The sequence below is a fragment of the Cebus imitator genome, unplaced genomic scaffold (genome assembly GCF_001604975.1).
Source record: "Cebus imitator isolate Cc_AM_T3 unplaced genomic scaffold, Cebus_imitator-1.0 Scaffold540, whole genome shotgun sequence".
NCBI lineage: Eukaryota > Metazoa > Chordata > Mammalia > Primates > Cebidae > Cebus > Cebus imitator.
In genome coordinates this window covers 632141-645312 of record NW_016107855.1, presented here as the reverse complement: position 1 = coordinate 645312, position 13172 = coordinate 632141, and the positions used below count along the sequence as shown (strand labels likewise).

The 13172-nt window shown below is 37.4% G+C and overlaps 1 protein-coding gene and 1 pseudogene across 3 annotated transcripts; one reads left to right on the top strand and one right to left on the bottom strand.

Annotated features, from left to right (window-relative positions):
• Positions 1-3: 3 nt before the first annotated feature.
• Positions 4-2932, bottom strand: LOC108293529 (annotated as a pseudogene). The gene is made up of 4 exons (XR_001820725.1): positions 2828-2932; positions 2296-2382; positions 2038-2207; positions 4-837 (listed from the first exon to the last, which is right to left on the bottom strand). The product of XR_001820725.1 is annotated as a transmembrane protein 69-like (transcript).
• Positions 2138-12862, top strand: ZNF300 (zinc finger protein 300). 2 transcript variants are annotated; one of them, XM_037733617.1, is made up of 7 exons: positions 2140-2417; positions 3119-3245; positions 3921-3962; positions 4167-4221; positions 8609-8735; positions 8970-9092; positions 10293-12862. In XM_037733617.1, the coding sequence occupies exons 4-7, from the start codon at positions 4219-4221 to the stop codon at positions 11840-11842; spliced, it is 1803 nt and encodes a 600-aa protein (XP_037589545.1). In that variant the 5' UTR covers positions 2140-2417; positions 3119-3245; positions 3921-3962; positions 4167-4218; the 3' UTR covers positions 11843-12862. The 2 variants fall into 2 exon arrangements, with proteins under 2 accessions (XP_017370514.1, XP_037589545.1); XM_017515025.2 differs by lacking the exon at positions 4167-4221 and having other exon boundaries at positions 2138-2417.
• Positions 12863-13172: the final 310 nt, after the last annotated feature.

Below are 13172 nucleotides of genomic sequence, written 5' to 3'. Positions count from 1 at the left end.
AAAAATTTTTAATCTTTTAATTTTCAAGACAGCTAAAACATTCAAATGTTTAAGTGGATAACTATATTATTCATAAAATGACTGAAAACTAGTTTACTATGAGATGAAAGCATTTGACAGGGATTTTCAAGCTCTTGCGCAAGTAATTACTATGAAATAACAACTTCTAGAAATGAAGAACAATCTGTGAAGAGTAAATTACCATTGGTGTGGGAAAAAAGAGCCAAACAGAAGTAGAAAAAGGTGTAACCAGCATACTAGTGTTATCTACAGTGTATTTTTATATTTGACCAGGTTTCTTATGTCCTTTTTCGGAAAAAAACATCTTTAACTATTAAAGTGATTATCAGTGAAAAAGTGGCCACTAAAGTGACTACTAACCTCAGGGCTTTGAACCAGTTGGGATAATGTGGTAAGAGAAAAGCTTCAAGGTGTAATGCTATCCCCAGACCCATTATTATTGTGACTATGGCTTCTGCTTCACCGAGTTTTTCAGAAAAAAGGAAGGCAAACCATGAAAACGGAAGAGGAGTTGTACTGTTAGCCAAATTAAGGACATCTGGTTTGGTTGGACTACTTTCTGGTAGAGCAAAACCCCACCTGATCCCACCCAAGAAAGATAGGAAACTGACTCCATAAGCTATCTGAGTAAAAGCTAATATGGGAATATAAGTTTTTGTCATCAGCATGACCAGTGCTGGAGCAACGAAGGGGATTAGTCCTGCCACAGTTATATATAACGCTGGCTTTGGGCTCTCAGGCAGATAAGAGATGGTGCTTGGTGGCCTGGCTGGAAGTGCTGCTTTTGTTTTGTTTTTTTTTAGTCCGACTTCTCTCCTTCCCGCAGGCCCCTACATTTTGGCTTGCTGTGAGTTGAAACATTGCACTAATGTACTATGATGCAGAATGTCTCCCCTTAACCGCTTACTCCCAGAATCCCATGACAACAGCAACAATTCCTGTAGAAATGCCCTGGTTTTGCCACCTGCACACCCCTACCTCATATCCTCCTCCCTACAAAGTTCCTGCTAACCCTTCTTACTCTTCCCTATTTAAAAAAAGAAAGCCATTTTGTTGGATATTGTGATGCTTGCAGATATGAGATTGCAACATTCTTCTTCATGCGGACAATCTTTCCGAATACATTGTCTTCTTATCTAAGTCTGCATTTGTTTTGACATGAGAAATAAAATTGCTAAATATAAAATTGCTGCCGATTTCATAATATATCAAAAAGCATGATTTGTGTGAAAATTATGATTCAAAATTGTATTCATTCATACAAATGAAACATTGGTCTGTGAACATGCATTTTTTTTGTAAAGCTTGATGTAAGGCCTAAAGGTTAAGATAACAATTTTAGTATTCTCTTTCACTGGTTCATTTTTTTTAAAATCACGGTTGTTGTTGTCTGTGAAATCTAACCTCCTCAGTCTTTCCCTTATGAAGGTTCTGCTTTTCAAGTCTCTTCTGTCTCAGTCTCGCTATAGCGCTCTATCCCTTAGCTTCCCACTTCTATTCCTATGTCTATTTTTTTTCTCTTAGTCTCCCATTTCTCCTTCTTTCTAGGCCCGCCCTTTGTCCCCATTTCCCCCATTTTCTCTCTATTCTCTGCTTCTCACTGTCCCTCTCTTTGTGCCTCAGTCTCCTCTTCCCTGCCTCTTAATTTCCGTTTTTCCTTCAGTCGACCTCTATAATTTATTACTGCAATATCAATTTCTCTTATAAGAATTCCTTACCGTTGTTATTGGCATAATTACAGTTCACAATGACTGTTTGGCCCTCCTCGCCCCCAGATTTTGGCCCTCTCTCCTCCCTCAGTTAAATCTCCCAGGAGAGGACCGCACCATTCCACGCTACCCCTCGCAGCAAATCGAATCTCCCGGCATAGGGCTGTACCATTCACAAACACCTCCATGGTACTATTTCAAACTCCTCCCCCTTACGTCAGAAACATTCTTCCAGTAGAGGGAAGCTCACTCCAACTTCCTCTTCAATCTCTCTTGTAAAATCTGTCTGCAAAAGTGTGCACCTTACTGTTCCTGTCTTAGGCCTCCTTCCCGTCGTCTTCCCCTCCCTTTGCTGCCGCGGTGGTACAGCCCACGCTCAGGCTCAATACCCGGCAAATCCTCCGCTTGTACGGAAACAACGAGGCTCTCAAGATGGCGGCCCCAGTCGGAAACAGCATCTGGGAGCAGCCATGTTGCCTTTTGAACAAAGCCACTGAAGATGCGAAACGGGCAAAACCGCCCCGTACGGAACAGCCCTGCCTGGGGACCCCAGCGTTGCGCTCACGGACAGGAAGCGAGAGAGTTCGCCAATATGGATGTGACAGCGGTTCCCATTCAGCGGTGATGGGGGTTTGGGGATCTGATAATCGAGCTAGGAGTCAGAGGCGGGGATGTGTTTGGTCAAAGGTGAGTGTGTGGGATTGGTAATGGAAGGAGAGGAGCCTGTGAGGGTCAGTGGTAGGAGGTTTATCAAGTCACTGTTTGGGGAGGCAGTTGGTTTTATGTAGGAGTCCAAGATGTGATTAGTAACTGGGAAGTGAGAGGTGAGGGGGTGTCTTTGGGGTCAGGAATGGCGTGCAGGTGGACTGACTGGTGGGTTTAACTGGTGTCAGTGATTTAGGGGGCTCTGAGGAATCAGTGATAGAATGGTATGGACTAAATGATGGGGGCGTTCAGTAGGTACATAATTGTATGGGAGACTTCAGTAGGGTACATAATTGCTAGGCCTGAGACTTCCGAGATTTAGATGGAGACAGTAATGGGACCAGGGTGTCATGGGGGTCAGCTACATTTTACTGGGGAAGGCCTTTACTTACATTAAATTTCCGCAGCTCATAGGCAACTGCTGAGTTCTTAAAGGCCAAGCCCCTTTTCACATCTTTTCTTAGTCTGCCATTGCCCCCTAAGCCTGGTGCCCCCATCAGATATGATCATTTAAAAACAAGACCAAACAAATCAAAACTGATAGAATCATAATGAAAAGTTTGATTTCAGTCTCTACTTTCTAAGTTTATTGAAATCATTTTATCTTTTATTCAAAAAACATTTGTTGAGCATCTGCTGGGTGTCCAGAGATAGGTATGACTGTTTCTTTTGTTTCCTTTTAGATCTGTTTTGATACAGCCTGGGATACTCCATATAAAATAATCTCTCCGTCATGGGAGCCCCCACTTCCTCTGAACTAGTTCAGCTCTGTCTGCATGACTTGTCCCAGGACTGAGAAAAGTTTACCAGGTATGTACCTTCCTGCATTGTAGTATATTCTCTTTTTTCAGTGGTTGAAACCTATCTCCATTTTGTATGCAGACAATAGCGCCATTGAAAATCAGCAAAACAAATTTAAACAAAAAACATCTTAAAATTAACCTTTGAGTTCATGCATATTGATATAACAAGAGTTTTCTGAGTTGGGGGAAATGAGAGAGTTTTTGGAAGATTGTTGGATTCAGCTGCTGGTTCTTTTTAGGAATAGGGAATGAATGCTTCAGTTTTCCATCTAGTCATTCCCATTCTTGTTGCCAAGGAGCTCCGTCTTCACTTGTGTCTATATATATCTACTCATGATTATTGCCTCATGAAAATCTTCTATAAATAGAATTCCTGATTCCCTGGGGGAGCAATAAGTTGTTACTAAATCAACTGGAAACATATCTTCACATCTACCCAATGATAAAACCTTGGCGAACTTCTGTGTTGATCATATTATAGGTAAAAGAGGAGTAAAGAATGATCCCTCCTCCACATGGTGCCTGCTCATCCTTCTGTAAGGCTCAAACAACATTATCCCACAGGATAGCCCATTAACTACCTGACTTCTGATGTTAGTTGTTGCTAGGCTGGTGAAAGTGAAAGCTGCAGTCTGGGTTTGGCCTATGAAAAACATTCTGATCACCAGTTTTGCTTTTTCAGTCATCTGGCCTTTTGGAAGAACAAAAAATGATGAAGTCCCAGGTGAGTTGCTTTTTTAAAAAAAATTTCTTCTTTGGTTTTCCGTACAATAAAATGGAAAGTAAAGATAGCTAAAATCTAGATTAAGGAAAAGGTGGTAACAATAAAGATCAAGACCTAGAAAGAGTTGCTAGGTAATATGTAAAAAACCTGGCTGGAAACCATTTTTAGAAATCAGTGTACTAATTTTTCTGATCTTTCTTGCAGACATCATGAGTTACACGATTTGCATTTCCCTAAAGAGAAAGATAAATTTCCCATGGTAAGAAAATATTTCTTGCCATATAAGACTTAAAAAAAAAAATCTTTTTTGGCTTTTACTCTAGGAGGTGGAGTGCACAGTGTCCTCACCAACACTCCTTTGGCAAATCCACAGTAGGTTTCTTGTAGTGGTGTCTTAAAATGATCTTTTTTAGAGGGGATGTACCATAATGTCTAGCCAAACTCCTTGAACCTTATTCTTGTGTGGGGGTTGGCAAATTATTATCCATGGCCCAAATTCTCTTCTCCAACTGTTTTTATAAACAAAGTTTCATTGGAGCACAGCCAAGCTGTTTGTTTACGTGTTGTCTATGGCTGTTTTCTTGCTACAATGGCAGAGCTGAGTAGTTGCAACAGAAACCATATGGCCTACAATGCCAAAAATAAAAACTTTACTGAAAAAGCTTGTTGACCTCTGCTTTTGAGGAATAAATTGATTACAGATGCTTCCTATAATACAGCTTTATCCACAGGTAAATTCATTAACATAAGATAGGCATATTTTAAATGTTCTTTTAAACTATATATTTCTCTCAAAAAAGCAGTTCTTAAATTACCTGGCAAATCTTTGGAGGGCAAAGGTCCCTGATGCGCCATCTTTTGCCGTGCTTTCTAATTTGTAGGATTCCTGTCAATTTCAAGGCTGTTCCTTCTTTGCATTCTGATTTCTAAAAGTTTGTATTATTTTTTCTTTCTGCCATCATTTGCTATATGTATGGTATAAACATTTAAAATTATATAAAAGATAAAAATTAAAAACAAAGAGACCTTTTAACTTAAACTCTCCTTCTCCCAGGATAATCAGTGTTAACCATTGCTTCTAACTTTCCAAACATTCTTTGATATGAATATAACTGTAATTAACTGTTTATATGTAAAAGTACAAATGTGTGAGAATGTCTTCTATTTTCTGTGCTTTTCCTTTGGAAAAAGAATGTTATAGTAAACATTTTGTTCTGCAACCTGATTTTTAACTTACTGTCCAATATAAAGGTCTTTTGTATACATTGAGAGATCTTTCCATATCTATAAGGTGAGGAAACAATCCCAGGCAGCCAGGCCACAAGGAAATACTAGGCACCTGATAAAATAATAAAGGAGAATTCTATATGAAATTCTATATAGAATTCTATATAAAATAATAAAGGAGAATTATATATGGATTTTTTAATTAGCCCAATAAATCTATATGGAAAAATCCTTTATTATTTTATCAGGTACATAATATTTCCTTGTGGCCTGGTTGCCTGGGATTGTTTCCTCACCTCAGAGATTATAATCCTTACAGGGTTGTTGTGAGAATTGAGTAAAAACCATGCGTGAAACTATCATTGGGGCATGGTTTGTACTGTATTCAAATGTCAGCTGTTATATCGTCATCATCATTATCATTGTCAAATCTTGAAATCAGCTTTTATGTTAGGAGTCCTTATGTATATTTTACAGTAGAGTTTAGAGTTCTGTTGCAAGAAGAGTTTTTCATTGTTGTTTTTGTTTTTGGATTTCAGTAGCTTTGCTTTAGAGCCATACTGTCTAATATAGTAGCCATCAGCCAAATCTGGTTACTGAACACTTGAAATTGGCTACTCTGAATTGAGATATGTCATGTTAAGTACATACCAGATTTCAAAAAAACTCACTAGTAGTTTTTAAGGATTGATTACATGTTGAAATGATATCTTGAGTAACATGTTAGAATAAATACATACTGTTAAAAATAATTTTTTGAATGTGGTTCCTAGAAAATTTAAACTTGCCTCTCTGGTTAGCTTTATATTTCTGTTACATAGCACTGCTTTGAAGGAGGATGGATTTTTTAATTAGCTCAATAAATCCAACTACTATGGCTAGTTGATTAAATGCTGTTTCTTCAGGAAGAAGGCTTTATATTTGTTCCCTAGCATCCAGAAGTGAAGTCATTATTACACATAGCCTCCTTTTCAGTCTGTAACATCTACTTCCCTTTCATTGCTTCCATCTCTTTGTAGCACTTCCATTTCCCCAGGGACCAAGCTGTAAAAGTTGTTCATAGGTGACAGAAGTATAATTTTCCACTGATTGTGTCCTATATTTTTTCAAAATTAAGAAATTTATACCTACTTATATGGAAACATTTGAGTATCATTAATAAAGCAAAATCAGAATGTTAGAATGATAACATCTATGAATTTATGTCTCACAATGGATTTCCTCTATATTCCGTTATCTTTCTTATGTTACTTTTCAGATCAAAAAAATGTAGACTAATACACAAAAGAGTTTTTAACTAAACATGAATTTTAATTTACTTTTTCTTTATAATCTTTATTCATTTCTTTTTAACAAATGTTTCTTAAGTACCCAGTATATGTCATATGCACTGGCCTAGTTGTTGAATATCTCAAGCAGATTTAGGTTTAGTTTTCTTCTGGGAGGACTGCAGAGAGAAAATGAGTAAAAAGATGTGGAAACCAACATATAAAAGTCCTGTAGCAGACATGGGAGCAGGTACTGTTATAGCAGAGTAGGAGGAACAACCAGATTTCTAAGGAAGCAGGTAATAGGCTTAAATGATTATTAACCTTGGCTCACGAGGGAAGTAGGCTGAGGACAGGAAGCAGCATTTGTAAAAGTAGAAAGGACAGAGTGATTTTAGGAAGGCTGAAGATTTTAGGAAAACTAAAATAGAGAGTGCTTCATGGAAAGGTCAACTAAGGGTGGTATTGAAATGATAAAATATAAAAGATCATGATGTTTACTATATCAAGGAGGCAGTTTGGACTGCAGTAGTCAAGAACCTAGAGTATTGAGTGGGAATAAATCTTGCAGATATGAGAGTTCATCAATCACATATTTAATATGTAATTTAGCAAGTATTTAACCACTGTAATCCCCAGTTGTCTTATATGTACAACAGGAAAATTAACAGGGTTGTCATGGACAACTAAATGTTTGGCAGCTTAATGATGTGCCTATGGAATTGGTGTGGGATGAGAGAAAACTTGAGATTTGAGATGACTGAGATGAGACTGTTAGCAAAGAAGAAAACAAAGGAGGCTTTTAAGCAGGCAGTGTTGACATTTGAAATAATCAGTTTCATTCTGAAAGTGATATTTGGTAATAATGGAATATTTAGAAAAAAAAGTCTGAACAATTTATTTAAAATAATACAAATCACTATTAGTTTCTGCTATTACTTAACAACCGTTGTGAGGATAATGGTGACGTAATTAAAATAGTCAATTTTCCCTCCAGAAACATTTTATAACTCTACTCTTACCCGAATTCTTTTTGATGTTATGTCACTAATTTGTTGTGGTTTCTTCATTAATGTTTTCTGTACATTTTTTGTTGAGTTTATTATTTGGGATTTCTTGTTTTTTGTTGCTACTGTAATTGGTGTATTCATTCTGTTACTAGCTATTATATGTATATAAGAGAGCTATTAAATTTGGGGAAGCTAAGGTCATTTTCCTGTGAAATAAAGAGATTAATGATCTTCTAGAGCTCTGACATGCTATAGTTCTCTAAATGTAGCTTTTCTTTTTTTAAAAAATGGGCTTACAAAGGGCTTTTCTGCTCTATTATCACTAATTCTCCCATTTCTTATTTTGTTACTTGTATAGTCTTTAGCACTTTTTAGAGTTTAAATTTTTATTCCATCAGAATTTATTCTTTTTGCCCAGGTATGATATAGTGTATTGGTTTGCTAGGGCCGCAATAACAAAGTACCACAAACTGGGTGGCTTATACAATAGAAATTTAGTCTCATAGTTCTAGAGGCTAGACGTCCAGAATCAAGGTGTCCGCAGGGTTGGTTCCTTCTTCAGGACTGTGAGGGATGTATTTGTTTCATTTTTCTCTCCTTGGCTTCTTAACTATCTTCTTTTTTCACTTCACATTATCTTCCCTCTATACATGTCTTTGTCTGTGTTCAAGTTTCCCCCTTTGGATAAAGACATGGATCATATTGGATTCAGTTCCACCCTAAAGACCTCATGTAGCTAGTTATATCTGCAATGACCCTATTTCCAAGTCATACCACATTTTGAGGTACTGGGGGTTAGGACTTCAACATATAAATATTCAGGAGATACAACTCAACCCATAATATTTCTTCAATGTTATTATTTTCCTGTTTACTATTCATCCAATAAACCATCTTCCTCTCAGTTATTTGGGTGCTGCCTTTAAAATTTATGAAATTACTACATGTATCAGGTAGGCATTTTATGGTTTACCTCTTTTTTTTTTCTGCTCATATGCCTGGCTCTGCTTGCTAAAAACTGGATTTTATGTTTTTCCCAAAAACTATATGATACAAAACTAGGTGTGGGCATAGTTGTGCACACTATAGTAGAAATTATGAGAATGATGACTTCAGATTGAACAGGAATGTACTATTACAGGGATTAGTATCATTCAAGGATGTGGCTGTGGATTTCACCCAAGAGGAGTGGCAGCAACTTGACCCTGCTCAGAGGACCCTGTACAGGGACGTGATGCTGGAGAACTATAGCCACCTGGTCTCAATGGGTAAGGATGGCTTCCTTGAGTAACTCAGAGTTGTCCAATCAAGTGCTTTCCTTATCACTTGCTGTGATTAGGTAGTTTCTGACACATGTCATGACTTTTATGACCTTCATACCTTTGCAAATGGAGGTTATGCCTTTGTTGAGGGCTAACTGGACTTCACTGTAGACCACCTGAAACTGTACCTTCTTCCTTTAGTGCAGTCAATCCCAATTCTCTGTGATTTCTGTTTAATAGGGTATCCAGTTTCCAAACCAGATGTCATCTCCAAGTTGGAACAAGGAGAAGAGCCATGGATCGTAAAGAGAGGCATATCAAATTGGATCTATCCAGATGAATATCAGGCAGATGGGAGACAAGGGAAGTGAAATAGTAGTTTATGTGTGTTTTTTTAATTGATTGGTGCCCGAGGCTTATGTTTCTATCCTTATTGAAATCTCCTATTCTTTGCTTCTATGCTGAGAATTTAGTAGTCATTCAACAGGTAATCGTGAAGCCTATCAAAGGGGTGCTATTTTTTGTTGATCCTGTCATATGCACACAGGAGACAGGATCATTAGTGTCATATGGTTGATCCTGTCATACATGTGCAGGAGACAGGATCATTAAAAATATGTACATATAGTATATATACATACATACATACATATGTATATATACATACATCAACTGTATGACATTATATATATAGTGTCTTTCCTGAAAGGGTTTAAAGGCAATAAAAGGCAAATTCCTTTCAAGAACATAGAAGGCAAGATTCCCAGATAAATGACTGTACAAAATTAAATGTCAAATACAGTTGCTGTTTTAAAAGTTCAGAGAAAATTAGAGTCTAAAGAGATGTGGGAGAATATGAGAGACATTTTTCAGAGCTTGCAACTATAACTGCTCTGAATGACATAAATCCTGATGAGACTGAAGGAGGAGGGTGAAGGCAAGCAAATGGTGTTGGAGAGAGAGTATATGAACAAAACCTTAGTGTCAGGAAGATATAGCTTTTCTGGGAGACCTTTGCTAGCTTTACTTGACATGTATACAAAGTAGTTTATTGGGAGTCGTAGAATTTAAGTCTGTATTCTCAGTTTGATGCTGGATCTGTAATGGGATATTAGATTTTTCTATTATTTATGTTAGTTATTAGGAAAATAGATTGACGAGAGTTAAAGTATTTTGCTTACAGAGGATACCTTCTTTAGAGTGATGGCAGGATAAGAAGAATATGTAGCACATCATTTATAATATAAATGAAATTAAACAGTAAAAAGGGTTTTTTTATTCAGAAAGCAGAAGTGAAAGATTCTAGAATCCAAAATTAGAGTGATGAGAACCCAGGCATTGTTTCATCTAAGTTTAGTTTTTACGTGACTATTTCTGTTAAACATTCTTGTCTATCTATTCACCTGATAACTCTATATGCTGTACTGTCTTCTGAGATGGCCTGTTTCCATCCCTGTATTGTGAGTTCATCTACTACGTTGGATCATTTGTTTGTTCCACTTCCTCACTGTCTGTTAACTGACTCTTGTGATGACTCTTAAATTGTATCTTTTCTTCTTTTAGACAGGAAGAGTAACCTTCACAACTCTGAATCATGTATTTTGGGGACAGTTTTTTCCCAACATAAGATACTGAAAGGAGTCACAAAGGATGGTTCATTGTGCTCCATTTTAAAAGTCTATCAAGGTGATGGCCAGCTGCAGAGATTTCTGGAGAATCAAGATAAACTCTTCAGGCAGGTCACATTTGTTAACAGCAAAACAGTGACTGAGGCATCAGGGCATAAATATAATCCATTGGGAACAATGTTTCAACAGTGCATAGAACCAGATACATCAATACAGAGATTCCATAAATATGATGCTTTTAAAAAGAATTTAAAACCAAATATTGACATACTGAGTTGTAATAAGAGCAATTCAAGGAAAAAACCTGATCAAAGTTTTGGAGTTGGAAAATCATCTAGTGAGAGTGAACCCAATTCTAACCTTGAGAAGATTCACAATGGAGTAATACCTTTTGAAGATAATCAGCGTGGAAATGTTTTAAGCAATACACAATCCCTTATTCAATATCAGAATGTTGAAACTAAAGAGAAAACCTGTGTATGCGTTACATGTGGGAAAGCCTTTGCTAAGAAGTCACAGCTTATTGTACATCAAAGAATTCATACTGGAAGGAAACCATATGATTGTGGTGCATGTGGAAAAGCCTTCAGTGAGAAGTTTCATCTTATTGTACATCAGAGAACTCATACTGGGGAGAAACCTTATGATTGCTCTGAATGTGGAAAAGCCTTCTCTCAGAAATCATCCCTTATTATACATCAGAGAGTTCACACTGGGGAAAAACCCTATGAATGTAGTGAATGTGGGAAAGCCTTCTCCCAGAAATCACCCCTCATTATACATCAGAGAATACATACTGGGGAAAAGCCCTATGAATGTAGAGAGTGTGGGAAGGCCTTTTCCCAGAAGTCACAGCTGATCATACACCATAGAGCTCATACTGGAGAGAAGCCGTATGAGTGTACTGAATGTGGGAAAGCCTTCTGTGAGAAGTCCCACCTCATTATACATAAAAGAATTCACACTGGTGAGAAACCCTACAAATGTGTTCAATGTGAAGAAGCCTTCAGCAGGAAGACGGAACTCATTACCCATCAGTTAGTTCATACTGGGGAAAAACCTTATGAATGTACTGAATGTCGGAAGACGTTCTCCCGCAAGTCACAGCTTATCATACATCAGAGAACACATACTGGAGAGAAACCCTATAAATGTAGTGAATGTGGCAAAGCCTTCTGTCAGAAGTCACATCTCATTGGACATCAGAGAATTCACACAGGAGAAAAACCTTATATATGTACTGAATGTGGGAAAGCCTTCTCTCAGAAGTCCCACCTTCCAGGACACCAGCGAATTCATACAGGAGAGAAACCTTACATATGTGCTGAATGTGGAAAGGCCTTTTCTCAGAAGTCTGACCTTGTTTTACATCAAAGGATTCATACTGGGGAAAGACCCTATCAATGTGCTATATGTGGGAAAGCCTTCATCCAGAAGTCACAACTAACTGTACACCAGAGAATTCATAAAGTGGCAAAATCATAATGAACTGGCCACAGAAAAGCCTTAGTATTAGCTCAAGCCTTAATACTTACTAGAAACTCAATTAATTTGATAATCTTGGGGACAACATCTCAATAGATAAAATTTTTTAAGGGAATTTATGTTTCTAGTATGGTGGTGCCTAACTTTTCCAGCAAAGATAATGGAAAATAGTTATATAAATGAAGAACATTTTTAACATGGCATGTGAAGCTTTTAAGGTTATGAACTTAATGATCAACACAAGTTAAGCATACAGAATATTGTCAAGTTGCATATTCCTTATACTACATAATGATAATCAGCCATTGTGAAACTGCTGATATTAGTTTGGCATAATTATGGCCATAAAGTAATTTTCTATAAAAGACATGGAAGAAAGCTTGAGTAAACAACAAAATAAAACCTAGAAACTATTTTAAGAAGGGACTGGAGCATGATCCCTAAAGCTACATATAAAGTTCTTGTACAAAATATGGAAAGATAGGTTGATCATATTCAGTAAAGTTTATGCATATGCATTTTCCCATCTCAAGCATATAACTTGACCTGCACCTCTGAAAGGACCTTGAGATTGATGTATTTCAAGCAGGTCTCCCTTTTACTCCCCCAAGCTGGGAACTTGTAGCTGAAAAATACTGACACTGAGGCCAGATAGTCTTGGGTTTAATCCTGGCTCAGTGATTCACAGACTGTGTGACTTTAGGCAAACATACTTCCCCTCTCTGAGTATGTTTTATCAGTAAGTACAAATACAATGCAGTGCTCATTTTCAGTTAATATTAGTACTTTTTAAATCTTTACTCTTGAAGCGTTAGATGCTAAGACTAATGTGTAAAAGCCACGTCTGAACTTGCTTTGCCTTCTGGACACTCTGCTTTTGATTGCCCATCCCTGTAAGTGGCTCATTTTACTGTCTTCTAATCCTGGTGGCCTTATCTTTGCTATGTTAAGGTTACATTTTTTAATACTTGCATTTATTTACATACACTTATATAAACTGTGGTGATTGCACATAAAGACCTGCCTAATGTCTCTTCACTTCTTAGTGATTCTTGCCTTGAAACCCCAACTGTTTTCCCTGAAAATTTACAGGGGAAAATTCTTGAGGTGAGAAGTCATGCCTGCATAGCCTTGAGAACATGAGGTCTCTAAAATATCTCCTACTGTGTTTTTTGTCATTCCATCTATTCCCCCATAAGCATTTTTAGATGAGCACCCTTGCTGGCGGTGACCAGCAGGAGAGCATACTTGGCAAGGTTGAGAATGCCTGTGTGATAAACACAGCATCTGCACATGTTTCCTGCTTGATTTCCTACCTACTTGATACCCT